Genomic DNA, 21621 nt, shown 5'->3' on the forward strand with positions numbered 1-21621 from the left:
TCAGTGATGAGTCCCCCACCAAAGCCACATGTTCAGCCAGCCGTGACTCTAACCCAAGAACCAAACCCAGCTCTTCTATAAAGCAATTGAGGTGGAGTATGATCAAAGGCAGATGGGGCAAGCTCCCAAGGCCACCCAAACAACCTCACTTCTGGTTCCAATATGTGGCAGACAGGCTGGCTCTGGGTCAAGGGTGGCTGAGACCCAGCAGTATCTAGAATCTCCTTGGGGCTGAGGAACAAGGTAGAACACCTGAGGCCGAACCCGGGGCTGCAATGGCCATTTGGCCCACTAGTAATGTCCAAATGGCAGCCAATACCATCAGGCAAATGGTATGAAATCTGGTCAAAGTCTCTAGTGGCTCTGCATGGCCCAAAGTGCTTCTGAGTCAGTTTCCCCACAATGAAAGAGTAAAACTGATAGAACCCACTTTTAGGTGAGATGTAGGACATGGCTCTATATTGCTATGTGTCAGAGCCATGTTCCATCTGCACACTTCCCTCCTTCAAGGTCAAGGTCAAACCTGGCTTCCAGGCTTTCTGATTGCCTGCGGATCACATGCCATCCTACCCTCGACCTTCCATCCGCTGACAACATATCTCATGTTTGCTGTTTGGGATATCTCCCTGAAGGACAGTGTCACTGGCCTCTTGCAACCTGAAGAAACAGCTCAGAGGTGTCATTTAAGGCAACAGCCCAGAGAAGCAAAATGACCTGGCCAAAGTGGCCCAGTTCAGGTGCTAGGATCAGGAGTGGGGGCTAGACCTAGCTGCTGTGCTCATGAATCTGATGTGCTAAGGCCACAGCTGGACCACCAACAGCTAAAACATTACTGGGGGAGGCCAGTGCTGAGCCAAAGGCCAGATGTGGTAGTGAGGAGAGGTGGGAATATTCCACTTGGGTAACGGGTAGGTCAGAGCTGGCCTTTGGGGCCTTAGAAGGGAGGTAGACAGATTTGGGAAGTGCCAGAGGTCAATGGGTCAGGCAAGGCAGGCTTTTACAGGGTCACTACAGGAGTCTGAATTTTGTGGTAGATGTGGTAGAAACCACTAGCCCAGCTCAGCCATTGGAAAGGGACAGAGAGTAGAAGCAGAGTAAGAGACATACAGACAGACAGAGAAGTGACAGAGAGACAGAGAGGAAGGTCATAAAGGGGGTACACAGAAGAAGCATGACCTCACTCAGAATGGTTGGGGGGGAGGGTGAATGATGGGTAACCACCCCCATCTGCACATATACTGTTAAATGTTGTTAGGAGTGACATTTCCCCTTCCCAGGCTGTATTCTTTGGGGGAGACTGGAAGCAGACCTCCAGCCCAGCCTCCTTCAGGAAGTCAGTCCCCACTTCTCCTTCTTAGGGTAGAGACGGTCCCTCCACGTCCTCTGTTCACACCAACTAACCAGTTCTATTCACATTTGTAGTTCAACGTTAAAAAGTCCACGGAGCCTGTCCAGCCCCGACCTCTCCTTAAGTTCCCAGACATCTATGGGCCCCGGCCAGCTGTGACAGCCCCAGAAGTTATCAACTACGCAGACTACACTCTGGGGACCACAGAGGAGTCTGCTGCACCTGCCAGCCCCCAGGCCCAGAGTGACAGTCGCCTCAAGAGGCAGGTCACCGAGGAGCTGTTCATCCTCCCTCAGAACGGTAGGGTCCCCTGCACCTGGTGGACAGTATGGGTCTTGGGGCTGCCTTGTTTGTGTCTTTGGACACAGTGTATGATCTGCCGAAGCTGTCCAGAGCCCCGGTGTGATACGCCCCGACATTTGGCATTCAGCTTTCCTGTGAGAAATGAAGAGTCTGTTTCAGATTACTGTGTAATTACATAAGGGATACCAAAAAAAAAAAAAAAAAAAAAAAAAATCAAGGTTAAAAATAGGCTTCTGAGTTGTGTTTAAGTCTCTGCCTTTTTCTATGTTTGCTGTGTGGCACTGGACATACTGCTAAGCCTCTCTGGGGACTTCGTCCTCATTGATGGAGTGGGACCATACCTGTGAAAGTCACTGTTAAATGTATATAAATAATGACTAAAACAAATGCTTGAACCAGGGCTTAGCACAAAGCACCAAAGCATATGTCTATATTGTCAGTGCCCCTATTCTCCCTGTGAGCATCAGACTTTAGAAGGCAGTACTCATAGTTGGCCAGAATGGTGCAGCCAGGATGTTAGCAGAGGAGCTGAGATGTAGTCCTTAACCCACGGGATGCAGAAGCTTTTAAGAGAGACAATCCTAAGTAAGAAGGTAGCCAGTTCTGAGGTCCAGATTGGCTGTGTGGCAGTGCAGGCAGCAGCACCTTTGACAATGACCTGGGTTCATGTGTAGTCCTCTTGGCCAGTGGACAGATGGCCTACCACCAGGGCCAGCAGTGCTCCCCAGCTTCGATTTTCAGCACTCACTTCAGTCTGTGCTGCAAATGGGCCAGTCCTTTTGACTGTCAGTAGTTGGGTTTCCCTGCCCACACTTTAAATAGATCCAAAATCGAAGATGGGAGAACTAAAAGTCAGGCAAGATTGATGGGTGTGAGTGCGCTTGAGGATGATTCCCACAGCCAGGGCCTCTCTCAGGAGCTCCTGGTGGCTCGGTGCTTGGATAGGTCCAGGATGGAGGAACCCTCATGGCTGCAGAGAATCCTGCACACGTAGCCTCTTGCCTTCCTTTCCTTCCCATCACAGAGGGCAGCATCCTGGTTCTGACCCAGCAGGTAGCACTGGCCACTTCGACCAACATCCCATGATGCATTGTGTTTGACTCTCCCTGCTCCACTGCTCCCCTCACTGAGTGCTCAGCACCTCATGCCTGGAAGAAGAGTCCATTCCCGCCACTCACTTGGTACTGTCCCTTGATCACTCAAGGAAAAAATAGATTAAAAAACAAAAACACAAACAGCTGCAGAGGCAACTTTGCAGATGCTGCCCCTGAACAGATGCCCAGGTAGATATAGGTGATGCCAGATGAATGGGGATTGGGTCTGGGTCCTCCGTCTAAGGCTGCCTGAGCTCCAAGACCTCTAGGTACCACGAAGCTCCTTGTTACCCAGTGCACTGCAGCATTCTCAGGACTGCTTTGGGAGACAAGTGCACATCGATGTGTCTTAGTCTCACTAGAGCTGATCTGCTCCTTAGAGGACAGTTTGTAGCAGAAATCTAATAAGGAGCCTTTGGGGACATTAATAGTTCCCCAGAGTCCTGCCCTCTGATTTATTCTGAGGATCCGCAGTTCGGTTCTGGTTGCTTAAAATGTCATCTGTGGCAGCCACTGTGGCTTCTTAATTGTCCATTCAGGCTTGATTCACGGGAATCTTTCACACATTAGGCTCTAGCTCAAGAGACGGGGTGCCACCAGCAATCCTGGTGGTTTTATTGGTGGCTTTAGAAGCTTCTTGATTAAACATAAAGTTCTCCGTTCATTCACCAAATGTTGAATGGACACAAGATCAGAATCAAAGCCACCATCCCTGCCAGTGGCATCGACCTGTTCTTTCCTGTGAGCTTTGCCCATAATTCTATCCGCTGTCAGAACCGTGTGCCAGCCATGTGGCACTATAGAGCAGCACAGAGCTGAGAGCATCCCCTAGATAACTCACAGCTACTACGTGGCAACTTAAGTGTGATATCAGAACCCACATATTGACCACTGAACCATAATGGTCCCTTGAGGTGCAATTCTGTAGCCCCCTACAGGGACAGTTTTGGGCTTGGATGGCAGTGACAGCATATTATCATCAAAAACCCAGCATGGCATCCATGGTTACTCTGTCTGTCTCCCAGGTGTAGTAGAGGATGTCTGTGTCATGGAGACCTGGAACCCAGAGAAGGCTGCCAGCTGGAACCAGGCCCCCAAACTCCACTTTCGCCTGGACTATGACCAGAAGAAGGCCGAGTTATTTGTGACTAGCTTGGAAGGTATTTCTTTGTGTGATTCCAGGCCCTGCCAGTGGGATGGGAAGGTCTGCCTCTGGAGAGAGCGAGGGTTAGCACTCTGGCAAATGGTCCCTCACACACGATGTTCAGACATAGATTCTTTTCTCTCCCTCCTACAACCATGAACACCAGGGATTCCTAGCCAGCAGACATCTTCCTTCAGCACAGTGACTCAAGGACCAGCCCCTGCCACCTTCTCTAATCTCCTTAGGCCTCCTGCTAGGTGCTTCTAGCTGATAAAATGAGAACTACAAGAGGTCACAGCCATTCCATAGTAGCCTTAATGGATAGAGCGTGAGCCACTTCTCATAGCCATTGCTTGGAGCCTTCTCACTTGGCCACACTTTGTTGCAGGGCATTTTAGGAAAGTTGGCCTGGCAGGCTGCCCACCAGGTCAGGGAGATAAGTGATGGATGAACAGCAAGCAGCCTTTGCCAGCAATGCCTTTGGCATCGTACAGGGGTCTGTGCCAGACAAAGACAGTCTTTCAAAGGTCAGGGGCATCCTGAGAACTTCCCTGTCTGGTAGGATATCCTGGGGAGTGCTCCTCTGACAGCCCACCCCACCACCAACAAAGGTACAAAGAAACCGGGGCTGGAGGCAGAGTGTGTTGATACACTCTATGCTGTTTCTATTCCTAATGTCTTCTGTTTCTGTGTTAGCCAGCTTTCCATCACTGTGGCAAAATCCCCGAGGAAGGAAGATTTGTTCTGGCTCAGAGTTCCATAGTTCAGTCCACGGGTGGCCCTGTTGACCTGTGGTGAGCAGAACACTGTGGCAGAGAACACACACTGAGCAAAGCCACTCACCTTACAGTGACAAGGAAGCAGGAGGTGGTCAGAGTCCAAGATCCTCGTCAAGAATGGGCCCAATGACAGGATTCCTTCCCCCCAGGTCTCACCTGCCTAGAGAACCATCAGCCAGGGGCTAAGCCTCCAGCCCACCCCCTTTTCAGGACATTTTAGGATCTAAACCTGCATTAATGACCTGTCTATAGAGAAAGGATAAATTCTGGTACACAGTTGGAGGACACCTGGCCATTGTGCGCCATGCCTACCAGGGCTTGAGGCAGCCGACTACGCTGTGTCCACAGACCGGACACAGAGAATGATGAACTCTGAGGCTCAGTTTATTTATTCATTTTAGGATCTCAGACCCAGGGTACTTTCCACAATTGGGTGAGTGATCAAGATCTAAAAGTTCCACCATGAGCTTTGTCCCTGAGGTGATTCTAGATCTTGTCAAGTTGACAAAGCGAACTGTCCCTCGTACCACATCAGTCTTGTGTTGAACTTGACCCTGGGGATGGAAACCAGGGCTTCAAGCCCACTGAGTAAGTGCCTTACCCCTGAGCCCCCTCCCCCCACCCAGCCCCTTGTTTCCTTATTTGAGTTAGACTTCCCCCTTTTTACTGTTGCTTAAGGTGTTCAAGCACTTCGACATACACCTCTGGTCCTCAGGTAACTACCATTTTACAGAATAGGAAACAGTCTGGCCTCTCCTCTGAGGGTTGCAGGCTACTCTGACAGTGAGTGGTGATGCCAGGAACAAACAGCTCAAGAAAGGTCTTGTCTGTTGGGGCATCAGGTCTTCAGGTCTCACTGGTGGAGAACAGGCTCATTCAACATCTCTCTCTCTGAAACGTCAGCTTCCACACTGAAGGGACAGTCATCAGAGTCTTAGGAAGAGGAGGGTCTGCAGGACACATCCACACCATGACACTTTAGAAACCCTGGTCAGCAGGGAAGCAGTTAGTGGCACAGGGTGGAGCACGCTGTGTGGGAGAATCAGGTCTCTCTCCTGCTGAGGTTAAAGACCAAAGCCGATCGGAGTGGCCAAATGCCTGTTAAGAGGTTCACACACATGCTATAGTTCCTAACTGTCCTCAAAGGTACGTGTGGCCAATGTTTGCTCCCCAGCCCACTGGACTCTTCCTCAGACTCATTTGTTTCCTGGCTGTGAGGCAATTGTTCTGCTGAGTCAGGTGAGTCCACCAGGGCACGCCGCCTCACAAAGTAATGTAACTACGGGTACCATGAGCCAGCGTTTCTCACACTGTGAGTCCAGGTAAACCTCCTCACTCTAAGCTCCAAGGTGCGTGTTATAGTGTCAGGAAGCTGACTAACACAATCCACTGTGTGACGTGTTCAAAACATCAAGGTTGAGAATCGGAAGCAACAATCATGAGGCAGCAGCTGGGTGATTCAGATCACAAGCGGCTGTGTGGTAAATATTTAAAAACAGAAATACATGACTCACACACAGCATTGGTAGCTATCCTAACCAAAGCTCTTCCAGGGCCTTGGTGCCAGTGGTGACATCTCTGAATCTTGAGGTCAGAAGGGATCTGGAATGTCCTCTTGGCCCCCTCCCAGCCCCATGATGTCCTATTTTGTAATGCTTCTTCCCTACAAGACAGTTACAGTGACGGAAAGCCGTGTCAGCCCCGTGATCATCTCTGTTCCCAGGTCTGTCTTGTTTTGTTTGTACCTACAGCTGTCACCAGTGACCACGAAGGAGGCTGTGACTGTTACATCCAAGGTAGCGTGACTGTCAAGACTGGCTCTGTGGAGGCACAGACGGTTCTGAAGAAACGACAGCTGCACACAACCTGGGAGGAGGGCCTGGCCCTACCCCTGGATGAGGAAGAGCTCCCCACAGCTACCCTGACACTCACCCTTCGGACCTGTGACCGCTTCTCCCGCCATAGTGTGATTGGGGAGCTCCGCTTGGGCCTGGATGGAACGTCTGTACCCCTGGGGGCAGCACAGTGGGGTGAACTAAAGACCACAGCAAAGGTAGGGGGTTCCAGTCCAGAGATCTAGAGCGGTTGGGGAGAGCATGGAGTACAGGGTTGGAATGATGGAGCAATACTCAGAGACACTCTCAGCTCAGAGAAAAGGCCGCTTGGGCTCCCAGTCAGAGGCTGGAGCAGATTCACAGCCCAGAACTTGGGGTTCTTGGCACCTGTTTGAGGACAGCCCTGCCACCAGGGGCAGCATCATGGTGAGAGTGGTATCAGCTTCCATGCTATGGTGGAGTCGCCCTCATCTAAATACAGCTTCGGTTCTCATGTCCTCTCGAGCTAGTCCTGCAGATGTGAGCGGGGGAAGGAAGCACAAAGCCTCTCTGAGCCCGGAGCATGGAGACCTAGGGCAAACAGACAGATGGCTGCTGACAGCTGATCTGAGACAGAATTTAGATGCTGGGATGAACCTGCATGTACTCTGATGGAATGTTCTGGAAGGTCTGTTAAGCAAGGATGCTAGTACTGACTCTGAATGAGCTGCCTGGGCTCAGTGCAGACCAGAGTACAATCAGTAGTCTGCAGACACTGGTCTGAGATAGTGTCCACTGTGGAGGCTGCTGGGACCTTGGGCTCCATGGTGATCAAGCTATGTTCCCCACCAGCCAGGACAATATGGTGTCAAGACAGGTCAGGGATGTTGTGTCCTCAGAATCAATCCAAGAGCCTGCCACGGAGCAGCATTCAGGGAACTTCTGATAAAGACATCCGTCTGTCACGTGGCTGCTCTACATCACTAAGATGTGTCTAAGCTTTGACACTGGGACATGTTATCATTCACATGTCCTGATTTACCATCAAGAACCATGTTATCAGGTTATATATGTAAACAAATCACAAAACAATCTCCGAATGCTTTAGGTGAGTTTGTGGTTTTGCACTGGGTAGCATGCATAGAGATCCTTGGGCCAAGTGGCTTCATACAGCCCATGGGTCACAGGGTCAACCAGTCTGGACAGCTTGCAAGATCCACAAAGCAAGCCTTTCCTATCACTGTTCTGGATAAAACAAGTTACTAACCTGCCCACTGAGACACTATTTCTGTGCTCCCCATCTCAGGGGCTCAGCTCAGAAAATCGTCTATCTCAATAGTAGTTAGTAGCAGCAGTAATAATCACTGTCACCATCATCACCACCATCACCACCATCACCACCACCATCATCACCACCACCACCACCATCTCCACCACCATCACCACCACCACCACCATCATCTCCACCACCACCATCACCACCACCACCATAACCACCACCATCACCACCATCACCACCACCACCATAACCACCACCACCACCATCACCACCACCACCATAACCACCACCACCACCATCACCACCATCACCACCACCACCACCACCACCATCTCCACCACCACCACCACCACCACCATCACCACCACCATCACCACCACCACTATCACCACCATCACCACCACCACCATCACCACCACCATCACCACCACCATCACCACCACCACCACCACCACCATCAGCACCATCACCTCCATCACAACCTCCATCACCACCACCATCACCATCAGCACCACCACCACCATCACCACCACCACCATCACCACCACCATCACCACCACCACCATAACCACCACCATCACCACCACCACCATCACCACCACCACCATCACCATCATCACCACCACCACCATCTCCACCACCACCACCACCACCACCACCATCAGCACCATTACCTCCATCACAATCTCCATCACCACCACCATCACCATCACCACCACCACCATCATCATCACCATCACCATCACCACCATCACCACCACCACCTCCATCACCACCACCACCATCTCCACCTCCACCACTATCACTTCCCAAACCAGCCAGGTAAGGGCAACACCGTGACCACCTTGTATGCACACAGGGGAACTGAGGCTGACCCCATTAGAAATCCACATAGCATCAGCAGACCAGGCCTGGCAGATAGCTCAGCCTCGGCGGCATGTCCTTCTGACTCACTGCACACTTGCCGGAGGAGTCTTTTCTATCAAGCCTGGATTGTAGGACGCAGAGCCGCAGAGCCCGCTGCCTCCACACCTGCTTCTCTGGCTCATTGTTTCTTTCGGACCCTGTTTTCCTGTCTTTTCTTGGCTTGGAAAATTGATACGAAAAAACACAGAAACCCTTTGAGATCTGATGCCTCAAAGCCCACTTTCTAATGACTATGTAGCTTGGGGTGTATATGGGGTCACATGCAGGGTCCCTGGTGGGAAAGAAGATATGTGGACTTATTAAACTAATAAGCTTATTTTTTCTGGAGCTTAGAAGGTTCCCCTACCGGGTTTGAGGTTTTGGTATGACCCCAGAAGGGCTAAAATTCACCTCACCGAGACAGAATCCTGGGTGTCTTGCCTGCTTCTGTCCATCCTCTGAAAGACAACAATCACTCATTCAAAAGCACCTCACCAACCCCCGCTGTGTCCCAGGCAGGAGCCACAGCTGCACGGGGAGTCCTGTCCTCAGGACATCCATCTTAATGTCATCGCTTGCTACTGCTGTCACTACTCCACAGCCAGCCAGGCATCTCTTTCCCTCTGGGCAGGGGTGTGCAGGAGCCATTGCGCTCCAGGCCAGGTCGGGAACCCCACCCGGACAGACACTGAGGGCCAGTTTAAAGGTGGTGGGGCGTCTGCAGTTTCTGCAACCCAGATGTTTTCTGTTTGGTTTTCCTTTCTGGGTTTCAATGGGTTAACAGAGGTGGCAGCAGTGTCCCAGTTCCTGCCAGAAGACATTTAGCCAAAAGTGGCATGTGCGTCATTAGAGACAACAGAACACCTCACTTTGAGGGCAGCCTGGAGTGATTCACTGAGCATCTAAGACAAAAGGGAAAGACAGGAAAAGGGAGAGAAAAAAAAGGCTGGTTTTCATTTGTGGTGCTTTGATCATCGGAGGCTAGGACCAGGTATCCCTGGAGTTCTCTTTTGGGACGACACCCACAAGGCTGGCCCTGGTTTTCACTTTTAGGTATGTGAGAAAGCCCGTTAGGGGTGCAGGCCTGCTGAGGAATGGGGGACAGAAGACTCGGGCCTGGTCATCTGTAACAGCAGCCCAGGCCAGCTGTGTCACTTTGATGGGTCACCTGTTCCCAGACCTCATGTGATATTGGAGCACCAGGACAGACTGTCCACCTAGAAAGCCGGAGCAGTGACTGGGACTTGGAGCAGATTCCACGGGAGACTCAGAATTGCTGCGTCATAGCTATGGCCCAGGAGGTAGCAAGCCCCACCTGGCTCTCCTGTGGAGGAGAATTTCAGGGCCCTCCCCAAGGTCACTGCCGAGATGAAGAGAGATGTCTGAAATTTTTCTGGCAAACATTTATTTTGTATCCAGGGCATGTGTAGTGCCAGGGATGTGTAATGCACCTGCAGTGTGGTGGGACAGGCCACACGCTTGGGTGGAGCAGAGTGCCCGTGTTTAATAGACCTTGGTCATCTGCACTCACACCAAGAGTTCCTGACACCCCCCCATCAATTTGTCATGTGACTAGCCATCTATATCTAATTAAACTTACACTGAAACCTCAGGGCCAAGGTCTGCCACTGGACATCTCAAGAGACCAGGATAGACCACTAGCTGCCTCGAGGGTCCAATTAGCAAGGACAGGAGTAAAAGCAGAGCAGGAAAGCTTGTTCCCCTGTGGCTGCTCCACCAGGTGGGCGGCAAGTCTAACAACCACTTAAAGCTGTCTGCCATCCTGTCCTGTCCTAGATGGTAGAGGAAGGACAACTGTGGTCACAAAGGTGTGGGTGAGGTTATCTCACTTCTCTGCAGGGATGTTTCTAGTGCTTTGGGGGTTCAGTTCCCAATGTGAGGCAAAGGCCTGCAGGTTCCCCAATTCTTAGAAACAATTCAAAAGGGGAGAAAAGATCCGAGGAGCAAAACAGAACCAATTAGGGTAGAAACCTGGCTCCTCCCTCAAGAGCAAAGGACAGTTTCAAGAGAGTCCCCTGGGAAGAACGAGCCATTTGGGTTATGGTACAGACATTTGTCCTGGGTGACAGGCATGCTCAGAACACACAGCAGGGTTCCACTATCCACAGCTGAGCTCTGTGCTGAAGGAAGTAAACAGCTCTGTGACCACTCACCAGTGACCTCACTGGTGGGTGGGGGATGGACTCCCTGCATCCCCTCACTGAGCAGCAAAAAAAAAAAAAGGACAAAGTCTGGGGCCTAAAAGCTGTGCCTCAGGTGAGGGAGGGTATCATTCAAAAGACTTGGCAACAGTTCACACTCCTGCAGGAAGCAGATAGGGGACACTGTAAACCAGGTCAAAGGGGTGGTGGACGGCCTGGGAGGTGCTGGAGGTGACAGAGACAGGATGTCTTGAGCCTACCCTGACTAAGACACTGCCACTCCGTCCTTGCAAGATGTGCCCAGCCTTGGGCTGATATGCCTGGTTCCTGTTGGGGAATCCAGTCACTTTTAAGCATTAGGACATGGCACTTCATTGGTGATGCTAGCCTGCAAAGCTGGAGTTATCTTCAAAGAAATGGACAACTTGGACATGAAGATACTGCTTAGTGATGAGCAGCTCCAGGTGCTCCTAAAGAGGACCCACGTTCCAGCATATGTGTTTGGTGACTCAGAGCTCCCTGTAGCTCTGGTTTTAAGGGATCTGATGTCACCTGGTCTCTGAGGGCACCTGCTTTCACACATGCACACCTCTCCCCCCAAAATACACATAATTAAAAATAAAAACAACGAGAGGAAAGCAATAACTCTACTCCCCCAGGATCCTGATGGGTCCAAGCTGTGACTCCCAAACTGGGTTCCCTAGTGCCCAAGATATCTACCAAGGTACTCCCAGAGGCAAAAGGTGCAGAAGAGAGACCGCCCCCATTTCCCCCTCCCGCTTTTCACCCTCAGTGTATTGAGAGAGGGGGCTATTGTCTGCTTATAAGTTGGATTTAAAGAGAGAACATGTGCTAGCAAGGACTTGGTGGCTCATGCTTAAAGAGGCAGAGGCAGGAAAATCTAAATTTGAGGCCAGCCTGATCTCCATAATGAGTTCTGGGCCACCTAGGGCTACAGCGTGAGACCCTGTTTAAAATAAATAAACATAGAATGAATGACTGCATATGTTAGACCAAGTTCCACTGTTGGCATACATGCCAGCCCCCTTCCTCTGGGTCCTGCTGCCTTGTACAGTGGCAGATAAATGGACCTTAGGCGAGTAGACCCTGGAAGGTCTATGGGGTGTGAGGGTGGTGTTGGCTTCAGTTGATGGATCAGAAGCCAAGCTCAAGTGCAATCTCTCTCCTTCTCTGTCCAGGAGCCATCTGCAGGAACCGGGGAGGTCCTTCTCTCAATCAGCTACCTCCCAGCTGCCAATCGCCTCCTGGTGGTGCTGATTAAAGCTAAGAACCTCCACTCCAGCCAATCCAAGGAGCTTCTGGGAAAAGGTAAGTGAGGGGGCCAGGAGACAGGCAGGATGCCCCAGCTCTGGGGTTCATGCAGTGAACCTGGTGTAAAATGTAGGTTCAGGCAGTGGTACCTGGTGTAAAATGTAGGTGAGTGAACAAGGGTCCTGTTGTGGAGTCAGCCTCAGCATCTGTTGCCAGTTCTGACAGACACACTCATGTCTTCAAGTTCTCCCACCTCTCTACTAGTGTTCTTATGCACCCTCCCATTCTCCATTCTAAGGCTTGGCCAAATGCCCTTCCTCCCATACACACCTGCTGAGCTATGAAGGTAAAGTCTGGGGCTTAAGGTATCTGTGGTACAGATGCCCACATAAACCTATTCATAAAAGTCTGTAGATTTAAGGTTTCCTTCTGATACCTGGGCACAGGTCACTAGTCATGAGGACAGAGCAAGCTTTCCCAGCAAAGCAGTAAAGCAGCAAGGATACTCCGGACATACCTACACAGGGAATGGCGTGTTCAAGGCAAGATAGCAGTAATGCAAAAATCATATTCATGTATTAAAGTTAAAAATACCTGTGTATTCCTAATGGGTCTTGGGTAAATGAAATCAGAAGGGCTGGTGTTGGTACAGTCCTGAGCCACAGGGCAGAGACTAGTGCCTGGCTTTGGGGCTTGTTTTTTTTTTTTTTTTTTTTTTTTTTTTTTTTTTTTTTTTTCTTTTTTTTTAATAGCTCCCATCAGGACCATTGCAGAAGAGCACTTTGTGTCTGAAATACCTCTGTAGAAATAACAAACTAACCACCCAGGGACGATAATGAGAGCAATAAATACAAAGTAACAATTATTCTCACATTAGCTTGGGCAACCTTGACTAATGAAAACAAACCATCCTAGGCTGTAGAAGCTTGCCTCCCGACGTGTGAATTTCCCTGGGACCTGAGGCCAGGAAGTCTGCCTTCGCCCTCTCCATAAAAAATCCAGGTCTTCAAGTAAAACTTAGGAAAGAGGCGTGTGAGCAGAGCTCCGTCAGCCAAGAGGACCATCTTAATAATGATGAACACAAAGGCTTGACAGGAGAAAGGAGAGAATGAAGGTGGAGAGAACAATTATTTCCTAGTCTGATTTGGTAGCAAACTAGAGGACACTTAAGCCCTTGGTTTGTCAAGTCACTTAGAAGTGACTTGTGACCAAAGTGGTTCCCCAGAGGCCATTTGACAGGCTCAGCTCTGAGCCACCCACTGACCTCATTTGTGACAGGCTAATGTATCTCTAATTTGAAAATCTAATAAATGCTAACTTCTGGAATCTCCTGATTCTACTCCATGAACACTTGGCTTTATGTTGTATAAAAGTATATTTAGTCTGTGTGTTTAAGATGTAAAAGCCTAGGGGCTGGCCTGGAATCCCAGCTTCTGTGAAAGCAGGAAGACCTCAAGTTTTAGGGCTTCCTGGGCTGCAGAGAAAGTTTGAGACCAACTGTAGTGACTTGGTACAACCCTGTTTCCAAAGAGGGAAAAAAAGCTGGAGATTTGGTTCAGTGCTAGAATGCTTGCTTAGTATGCGAAAAGTCCTAGGTTCAAGAAAAAAAAATCATTAGATGAATATTAGGCTTACACTTGAATCCCAATCCCAATTCGCCTAATGTAAATACTCCCTAGTCTGAAAAACACCCAAATCTGAAATGTTTATGGTTCCAAACCTTACAGAGAAAGCTATTCAAGCTGTATGGTCAGTCTTTCACATTCTAATGCAAGCTTTAGACATGCAGTGTCGTCTGTTTCCTATCCCCAGACCAGTTCCAGCCTTCTGGTAGATACTACCGGTTGAATGATTGCATAGCCCAGTGGAAATGTAGGCAACCCCAAGAAGGAGCAGTATTCCAGGTGTGACCAGATGCTAACAGCTCACTTTCTCCCCTCCTACTTGTTTTTGTCTGTATCCCTCCCTAGACGTCTCTGTCAAGGTGACCTTGAAACACCAGGCTCAGAAGCTGAAGAAGAAACAGACAAAACGGGCCAAGCACAAGATCAACCCGGTGTGGAATGAGATGATCATGTTTGAGCTACCGGATGACCTGCTGCGGGCATCCAGCGTGGAGCTGGAGGTGCTGGGCCAGGGCGAGGAGGGGCCGAGCTGCGAGCTGGGTCACTGCAGCCTAGGCCTGCATGCCTCAGGCTCTGAGCGCAGCCACTGGGAGGAGATGCTAAAAAACCCGCGCCGGCAGATCGCCATGTGGCACCAGTTGCACCTGTAGTCAGCCGCTGGCCGCCGGCCACTGACCCTCTTTCTTGGACATAGTCATCTTTCAGGCTCAGTTGTCAGTCGTCCCCTCGTGCCCTGTCCACATGCCTACGCCCAAAGGCAGATGCAGACATGTTGGCTGAGGCCAGGACTTTGCTCCTCTGTCTTACTGTGTTCCCAATACTAAAAGGTGAGCAGCGTGGCCAGGACAGAGTGGAAGAGACACACTCGGAAGGCTGTTTCTCACTCATCTGTGTTATAGAGAAAGATGTGTGTCAGGCACACTCAGTAGACAGTCCCTGCTCACACTGGTTTGAAGCAGTTCTCAACCTGTGTGTCATGACTCCTTTGGCCACCCTCTGTCTCCAAAAATCTTTACATTATGACTCATAACAGGAGCGACGTTACAGTTATGAAGCAGCAATGAAAATATTCTACTTTTTTATGTGGCTGGAAATCACCAAAACATAAGGCGCTTCAGTATATAGGGTCACAGCATTAGCAAGGTTGAGAGCCAGCAGGTCCATGCCACACTGATGCTCTGGGTGGCACACACGAGGCGTCTGTTCTTGACTAGCACGGGGGTTCCGAAGCAGAGCAGGAGGGATTGCACTTGATGAGATCCCCTCTTCACCACCAGGAGCCTTCACTCCTGACCTCCGGGAGCTCACCACCAGGGCAGTGTGAAGACAGGGTCTCTGCTTACTTTACTTCTTCCCACGTCTGCTGTCCCGATCCCATTCTCAGAACTGTATTGTGTGTTTTGACTGTTTTATTTAAGGAGTCAGAGTGGATTTTGTCTGCTTTTTTATCACACGTAGGGTGCCCTTCCCTTGCCAGCCTAGGTTGCTGTTCCTCTGGAGTGTCTGCTGCATTCTGAAGGCAGCTGTCATGTCTACCAGCGTCACCCACCCAGCTGACTCTGTGGGGCAGAGCCGTCTTTCTCAGTATGCCTGTACTCTGGGAAGAAGGAGCTCTGAGCTTGGCTTATTCCATCTGGCTATGTGAATGAGGAGGCAGATGAACTTTAAAGAAGAAACGTGGCCTCTTGAAAACATGCCTCCCTCTAGTTTGGGGGACATGTCCCTTTAACTTGAAAATAACAAAAAGCTAAGTTTGGCTACCCCTGTTGATACTTCCAATAGATGCCCCACTAGGAATCTAGTATAAGTAGCTAGCTGCCAGGGTAGATACTTGTGAGCCAGAATTCTGGTTTCAATAACTTCCTTGCTCCACAGCGCCTCGGTGTGGCTACCTGTAGCACAGCACCAATGTCATGGGAGATCGCCAGAGTTCTTCAGAAGATAAGCAAGGGGGCATCTTAGCAGGTGCCAGTTGTCACTGTTCGCTTGATGGCACTTCCTGGCTCCCCCATTGGCTGTGCTTTTCCTCCAAAACCTCCTCTGTAAATTTCTCAGAGATGTTAGACTGGTGAACCAAAAATCTTTCAGTCACCTTTTATATTGGCTTAGCCTGTTTCCAGTAATGGTTTTAAGTCACCTCCAAGTCAGCTTGGGAAGGAACCTATCTATATCTTTGCCGGGAAGTATTTTCTTGAAAGAGGTGGAAAAGGGGGAGAGGCCATTACAGACTGGGCTACAGAGTTTACCTCAGTTCCCTGAAATCCCTCCCAGTGGCAACTATGTATCTATTTGTTGGGTGTTTGTCTACCAAGACCTTGCATGTGTCTGTCCATTATGGTTGGAGAAGGCTCTGGGGGGCGAGCCAGCAGCAAACCACCTTAACGGAAACAGCAGATGAGAGGAGCCCGGCTGTTCAGGTCAGTGGCTCTCGGATATAAGGGCCCCAGGGGGAAGGGGCCAGTATCTGAAAGGAACTGAGGTGGGAATCTTTGGAGAAGGTTAGTCCCGTGGACTGTTTCTGTCCTCGCCGTTTCCTGTTGGTAGATGCTGCGTGTTCATTATTGCCGTCCCAAATCCAAGCACAAAAAAAGACGCATGAGACATTGTGGTCACATGTCTGCTTACACTCCGGAGCACAAATCTTACAGTGGTAAATAAATCATTTCCAATGGGGTTGGCAGCCCAGTGTTTCTCCTTGTTCCTTTTTCATTCCTATTTTAGATGTATAAAATTCAAGAAAAAAATCTTGTGTATCAAGTACCCACAAACCTCTGCCAACTTCAATAAACCTTGATGAGTACCGTTGAATTCCCTCTAGTTCCCTACACTGAGAAGACCAGGATCTTACATTCTGATTGTTATTGCAAGCACTTCTTTATACTTTTACTAAATGATCATTTGATCCCTGGGCACTAGTGAGTATTTCTGTGTTTCCAAGTTTTACCTCAATTCTTAAATTGCACCACAATTTTTTTTGTTCAACATTAAAATTTTAAGCTACATGCAGATATATAGTTTTAATTTCCCTTTCACAGCTGTATAATATTCCACTGTATGAATCTGCCACACCTCATTCTATTGATGTTCATTTAAATCTCTCTTTGTCTCTCTGTAGTTATTTCTTATACACATGTATAGTCTCTTGGGGGATATGTCTAAAAGTGAATGGAGCTGCTAGGACAGAGAGAAGGAAGTGTGTGTGTATGTGTGTGTGTGTGTGTGTGTGTGTGTGTGTGTGTGTTGTCAGTGGAGGATCGAGGAAACAGGACAGAGGCAAATGGCCTCCTAGAACCCTGCCACCCTAAGCCATCCAGGTGATCCGTCTCACCTCTGACCTCTGAAGAAGGCATCTTGAAAGTAAGAAAAGAATATTTGATTTGATTTTTTTAGGGTTCATTTTATCTTATTTTTGAGAAGGGTCTTTCTATATATTCCTGGATGTCTTAGAGTTCTCTTTAATCACAGTGCTCAAGGAGCAGAAGTGGGCAAATATCTGTGATTTTAAGGCCAAAGAGGTATGTCATCATGATCGCTCAAATTGGAAGACTCTTAGCCAGGAGAGATAACATCTAAAAGTCATGTGGTGTTCTCACATGTGAGCCCTCACTTTTAGACTTCCTAGCCCCATTATTACATTCTAATAGCAACTGGAGGGCACTTGTATTTCTGTAATAAGATGGACTAAGTAACATTTATTCCACAGAATCATGTAATATTCACTGTAATTCACAGGTAACTGAGGAAGAATTGCTTGAGTCCCAAGCCAATGTTTCCTTATGTCTATCTATGAAAGAGAAGTGGGGGGGGGGGTCCCCTGGTTACTGAATCAAGGGCTTTCCAGAGAAGTACCCTCAACAACAAATCATGCTCTGACAGGAAGAGTTCACCTCTGTCTGGAGCTCTGAGTCAGAGCAAAGACCATGTAACCTTATGTATGAGGTACTGTCCCTGGCTACTGCTAGGTCCCAAAGCTAGTGAATTGCCTCGGGCCTAAGTGCCCATACTTATAAAATTAATTTGGACTAAATGACCTTCAGGCCCATTCCAGCTTTAGCTTTTGGTAGTTCTGTGTCTTGGGACCATTACTATAATGAAAGTATTGTACGACCCAAAGCAACTTAGGAGAAAGAGGTTTATATTTGGCTTAAATATCCCACATCACAGTCCACTGAGGGAAACCAAGGCAGGAACTCAAACAGGGCAGGAACCTGGAGGCAGGAGCTGATGAGATGACCATGGAGGGGTACAGCTTACTGGCTTGGTCCCCATGACTTGCTCACTCTGCTTTCTCACAGAACCCAGGACTAGTGTCAGGGGTGGTACCTTACACAAGGGCCTGGCTATCCTCCATCAGTCACTAATAGAAAAAATGCCCTGCAGGCTTGCCTTACAGACTGATCTCATGGAGTCTTTTTTTCTCAATTGAGGTTCCCTCCTTTCAGATGACTTTTAGCTGTGCCACACTGGCATAAAACTGGCCAACACAGTCGGGTGACAACTTTGTTCTCACATCTTTAGTTTGCTGTCTCCTGTAGACATGAAAGGAAGCCTTCCCTCTCTGCCCAACACTGGGTATGGCTTTGGCATCCTCCATTGCCTGTATGAAGGCTACTGGTGCTCTCCTGAGCATGACACCTGAGGCTCTGAGAGAGAACCAGGTCTCCTTGGTCTGATTGATGCTAGGCACTGGTACTATTCCACCCAAAGGTTCTTAACTTTAGAGCCAATTGGATGCCAACATTTGGGAGGTCCCTTTTGGAATACATGCCCATCTTCCTCCAGAGCAGACATCTGCAGAGAATGCAGTCAAGAGATAGAGAGGTTGGGCTGAAGAATGCTCCTCTTCACCCCACCCCCACCCCCCATCCCCACCCCTGCACTCCCCTTGCAGGTGAGTCAGCAGAGATGGTTCCTTGTATTGGAAAACAGTAAAAGTCACTTTTATTCACCAGATGTAATTGTCATCTAGGTGGCTTACTGTTGAATAATCTCACCCTTTCTAGTTCTTTATGAGCTCTGGTTTGCTGGTTCAGCTCAAATGTTCTGGTTCAAAATTGACCAAGCCCGCTCAGTCAGCCAAAAGGTTATTCAGGGTAGGAGTGAGGATTAAAAAGAAAATAGACAATTAGACAACATTGTAGCATGACCCCAACTAGTTCTGAGGCTGAGGTAGGTTTATTATTTTCCAATCTGCTTTTATTTAAGTACATGCAGAATCATAAGATCAATTCTGAGCAAGGAACAAGAAAGACAACCAACAAAATCCTTTAAAATAACTTTCTAAGGGCCAGTCTGGGTGACTAAGACAAAAGGACTGCCACACGGGCTCCTGCTGAGCCTGCTCTGAGTTTTGCATTAACTCATATGTAACTGTTCTTAATCTGAGCCTGTCAAATTCCCACCAGCTGTAGAAGCAAGGACCCCCAAAAGGCTCTCCATAAAAACTTCTCTCCAAGCTGACTGATTCAAAACTGGCTGCTCTCAGCGTCTCACTGAATTGCTCTGCTTGGAAAAACTACCTCTGAACTGCACTGCACTGACTGTACAAACGGCATGAGCTGAACAGAACTCACCTGCACTGCTCTTAAGTAGTGTGTGTGTTTCCTGTGTGTTCCCATGACAGTTGGGCGGATCCTATCTCAGACTCATTCTGTGAAATCTTTCTCTGATTCGTCACTTTGTCTGCCTCTCAATTGGATGTCACTCTCAAACATGGCTGCTTTCTCCTACAAACCAACTTCACTTTTATTGTTAGGAATGAAAGGTGTGTACTAAGGGTATTCTAGCCAGAGCATACTTCAATCCAGAGCCTGTCTGCATTTCAGTCAGATCACACAGACCTAGATGGCCTTTGGATGTGCTCCCTTGCCAGAGTAGCCATATTGCTGGATTAAAATTTCTCTACTGAAAACCTATGTCATGGAAACCAGTCTGGTAGTGACCACTGTAATGAAAGGTTAGCTCCCAAGGAGTATGGTCTTTGGCTGGGTTTTGTTGTTTGTCAAAGTTGTCTCCTGATGCTCTTTCCAGAGATTTTAAAACAGCTTGTTAGCAAATGTGGGTGGCAAAAGTCCTACTTGAGAAACTTGGATGCCATCCAAGGATAAGCAAGAAGAACCTGCTTTTCCAGCCCAAAGTAACAAATCAAATTTCCCTTCTGCCCCTCTTGCTTGAGGGTTCAGGTGAGATAAACAGATGTGAGCTGGGAAAGGAATCCCAGTTGAAGTGACTCTAGCCAGTCAGAGTGTGGCAAACATGGGTTGGCAAGCTTTGCCCTCTCCCTATTCCCCATGCCTTGCTAGAAGTCTTTAGATTACATTCTTAAAGTTAGTCACCAAGATCTATTTTATTATTTGGCCACTTCTTCCTCTTGAGGCAGACTACAATGTCTAGCTATTGAAGTATTGAAGTTCAGCAATCAAAAGCCCTTATTGGCTCACCTAATTAATGTGCCCAATTAAAATTAAACACCTCAGGGTTGGAGAGATGGCTTGGCAGTTTGGAGCACAGACTGCTCTTTCAGAGGTCCTGAGTTCAATTCCCAGCAACCACATGGTGACCCACAAACATCTCTAATGGGATTTGATGCCCACTTCTGGTGTGTCTGAAGACAGCTACAGTATACTCACATACATAAAATAAAAATTTAAAAAACGTTAAACACCTCATCTTAACATGGGGTCTCCTCCTTTACCTTTATAAACTCCACTTTTCTATGGGTCCTGTCTGTTTTCTCTTTATCCAGAGGCAGACCTTTGACCCCCTCTGGGACAAATACTCCTTCCCCTTCTCCCTTATTCTCTTCTTTTTCTTTGTCTTCTTTTTCTTCCTTTCTTTGTCTCTTATTCTCTGTTCTTTGTCCCTTTGTGACAATAAATATCCTTTGTGCTGAGTACTTGGTATTTGGCTGTCTTGAGCTGGCTCCAGCACACCAGTGATCTCTCAGAGTAGAAAATAGTTCCGACTCAGGCTGAGGTACAGGCTATCGAGTGTCAGGTATTTCCAGGAATTCTCTGAGATGAGAACCCTAATACTCCCTGGCACCCACTTCATCCTGATCAAAGAGGATGCAACAGAAATAAGAAGATAACTATTCACAGCAGACCTCAGCTCTGTGCTGAGCAACTGAAGATGTGGACTGGGATTCATCATTTATCCAAGGTTGTGTGCTTTTAAGAGACTGGGGACTTTTAATAAGGTACTGTGTCTCTGTAAAGTCAAGACTCTTAGGGAATATCCAGCAACCATTCCTACTTGCATTGTCATCTAGAAGTATAGGTTTTAGTCCCCAAGTGTTATCTGGAACTACAGAACCCAGACATGGCTAACTTAGAAAAAAACTGGGAAGATCTTCCCCAGGGGGACTAGAAGATGCTTGGTGGATTGGCTGGGATTCTGATCAAGAGCAAGAAAAAAAGAGCATAGGCAAACTTGTCAACCCCTCACTTTGCAGGGAAGGAACTGGGTCAAGGCCAGACGCCACCAGAAGTCAAGTGCAGGGTCATTCTGGTAGCATGGGGAAACTAAGAGAGATGGATAAATGAGGAGGAACCCAGGACTCAAGCTGTGGTCAGCGCAGGGCTGGCACTGGGCTCCTCTGAGGAGCAGCTCATCAGCACACCATTTCTGCCTGCTTGGTGACAGGCACTACTCACCATAAAGTGAGACATCTCAATTTTTCCTCATGGGCATTACTTACAAAAGGGAAACACACACATACACACACACACACACACACACACAGAGAGAGAGAGAGAGAGAGAGAGAGAGAGAGAGAGAGAGAGAGAGAGAGAGAGAGAGAGAGCTGGGAATTAGGACTCGGGTATCAACTAAGTTTATCAGATAGATAAAATAATAATAGTAACAAGAAAACAAACAAAACTTGGCGGGGGTTT

The 21621-nt window shown here is 48.5% G+C and overlaps 1 protein-coding gene across 2 annotated transcripts in view; it reads left to right on the top strand.

Annotated features, from left to right (window-relative positions):
- SYT13 (synaptotagmin 13) overlaps positions 1–14376 on the top strand; it is a gene marked incomplete at its 3' end in the record, with an annotated part of 38915 nt that extends 24539 nt beyond the window's left edge. For both annotated transcript variants that reach the window (XM_080931165.1, XM_080931166.1), the window contains exons 2-6: positions 1423–1648; positions 3771–3905; positions 6420–6721; positions 12029–12158; positions 14072–14376. In XM_080931165.1, the coding sequence (XP_080787291.1) occupies positions 1423–1648; positions 3771–3905; positions 6420–6721; positions 12029–12158; positions 14072–14376 (1098 nt within the window). The remainder of the gene's footprint in view (positions 1–1422; positions 1649–3770; positions 3906–6419; positions 6722–12028; positions 12159–14071) is intronic.
- Between the last annotated feature and the right edge of the window lie 7245 nt (positions 14377–21621).

Source organism: Micromys minutus (assembly GCF_963924665.1).
Source record: "Micromys minutus genome assembly, chromosome: 17".
NCBI lineage: Eukaryota > Metazoa > Chordata > Mammalia > Rodentia > Muridae > Micromys > Micromys minutus.